Raw genomic sequence first — 1712 nt, forward strand, 5'->3', positions numbered from 1 at the left:
ACCTCCCCAGGGGGGCACTGGGGCTGTTCCCCACCTCACAATCCCAAAAATCATGATGGAGCAACCTCCTGAGCTGGGGGTTCCCCTCCCCATGACATTCCCCCATCCTTGGTCCAGGGTGGGGTGCACCCAGTGACCCCCATCCCCACGTGGGCTCCTGTCCATCCAGCCACAGCTCCCCCAGCCCGGGGGGGTGATGCTGGTGTGGGATTGCAAAGGGGTCTCCTCTTCCCAGCCTCCCCCTCCTCTCCCTGAAAAAATTCATGCAGTCTTTCCCCTGTGAAGTGTCCCCCTCCCCTGCCCAGCTCCCTCTCCACCACCAGCCAGGCTGAGGAGGCAGAAGATGATGCAGAGCCCAGAGCAGCTCCCCATCACCAAACCATCCTGGCTGGGGAACAAGCTGGTGAAACTGGGAAGAGAAATAAACTCCACGAGCTAAAGGCAGAAAGCAGCAGCTCAGGTTTGGCAATTGGTACAAACTATTCCCTGGTCCCAGGCCAGAGCCGGGACCTCCACGCCCAGACGTGGGGCAGGACATCTGATTTCAAAAACTATCCCCCCAAAAAAAGTGTAAAACCCTTTTATTCTTCCACCCAAAGTGCCAGAGAGGGCAGAGGCACCTCTGCGGGGGTGTCTGGAGGGAGGCTGAAGGGCACTTGGCACCACACAGCCCTTGTCCAAAGGCCAGCAAAGTGCTGCCACACCCCGAGGCAGGGTCCCCCCCAGAGGTGGGGGTGACAGCAGGGGGTTGACCAGGCATCAAGCATTCTGTTCCAGCTGTTTTGGAAACCTTTGACATCAACCTAAATCCATAGCCTCAGACCTGGCTCACTTGGACAACCACCCCTGTGCTGCAGGGGACACCTCCTCCCCCTCCAGCCCTGCGACCTGGGCAGGCAGAGGCTGCTCCAAGGAAGGAGGAACCGTGAAGGACGTGGCACCATAAAGCATCCACAGGGCTCAGAAGCCACCACTGGGGAAGACTCGCTGGGGACGTGGGCTCCTGGAGCAAGATGGCAAGGAGGCAACAAGCCAGACAAAAAGCTCTGAGCATTGTCCCTCTCCTCCCAGGGACTCGAAGGCTCCTGCCCGCTCCGGCTCCGAGCCGGCGCCCTGGGAAAAGGGGTTCGGTCTGGGAGGGTTTCCTTGAAAGGCAAAGCAGCCGAGATCATGCTCCCGGGCTGGGGAATCTGCAGTCAGGCCAACGCCACGGCAAGCCAAGAAGGTCTGCTCCAGCTCCTGGCAAAAACACAAGCTTGCGAAAGACACGGCGGTGCCCGGCGAGCCCTGACCTGAGCCCCCCGTTGCATAGAGAAAAGGAACTCCTATGTAGATTCAAGTGCGCAGCAGGACGGGCTCCTCCTGCGAGCAGAGTGCCCTGTCACTTCACTAGCCAAACTCGAAGGTCCAGTCCTCACCCCCAGAGCAGCTCCTCGTCACAGCATGTCTGCATCCTCCATGCTGAAGCTGCTCCGGCTACTGCTGGCCTTGGAGGCCTCGGGGGACATGGCTGAGAACAGGGGGTCGGAGGCCAGGGGCAGCATGGTGTCCTGCATCAGCATCAAGTCCAGCTCCTTCTTGGATAGGGATGGAAAGGAAGAGCTGTGGCCGGGCTCCAGGCTGTCCGGGAAGCCCCGGGAACCGTCGTCGAAGCTCAGGCTGTGGGTAAAGTCCAGTTGGTGGTAGGGAGACTGGGGCGGTGGGGGCAGCGC

At 60.5% G+C, this 1712-nt stretch overlaps 1 protein-coding gene across 1 annotated transcript in view; it reads right to left on the bottom strand.

Annotated features, from left to right (window-relative positions):
* Nucleotides 1-1436: 1436 nt before the first annotated feature.
* Nucleotides 1437-1712, bottom strand: part of LOC103776027 (transcription factor EB-like) — a gene marked incomplete at its 5' end in the record, with an annotated part of 3426 nt that continues 3150 nt past the window's right edge. The window contains 1 exon segment of the mRNA XM_008943507.1: nucleotides 1437-1712. This exon segment is cut by the window's right edge and continues 27 nt beyond it. Coding sequence (XP_008941755.1) covers nucleotides 1437-1712 — 276 coding nt within the window.

The sequence above is a fragment of the Merops nubicus genome, unplaced genomic scaffold (assembly GCF_000691845.1).
Source record: "Merops nubicus isolate BGI_N331 unplaced genomic scaffold, ASM69184v1 scaffold21337, whole genome shotgun sequence".
Lineage (NCBI taxonomy): Eukaryota > Metazoa > Chordata > Aves > Coraciiformes > Meropidae > Merops > Merops nubicus.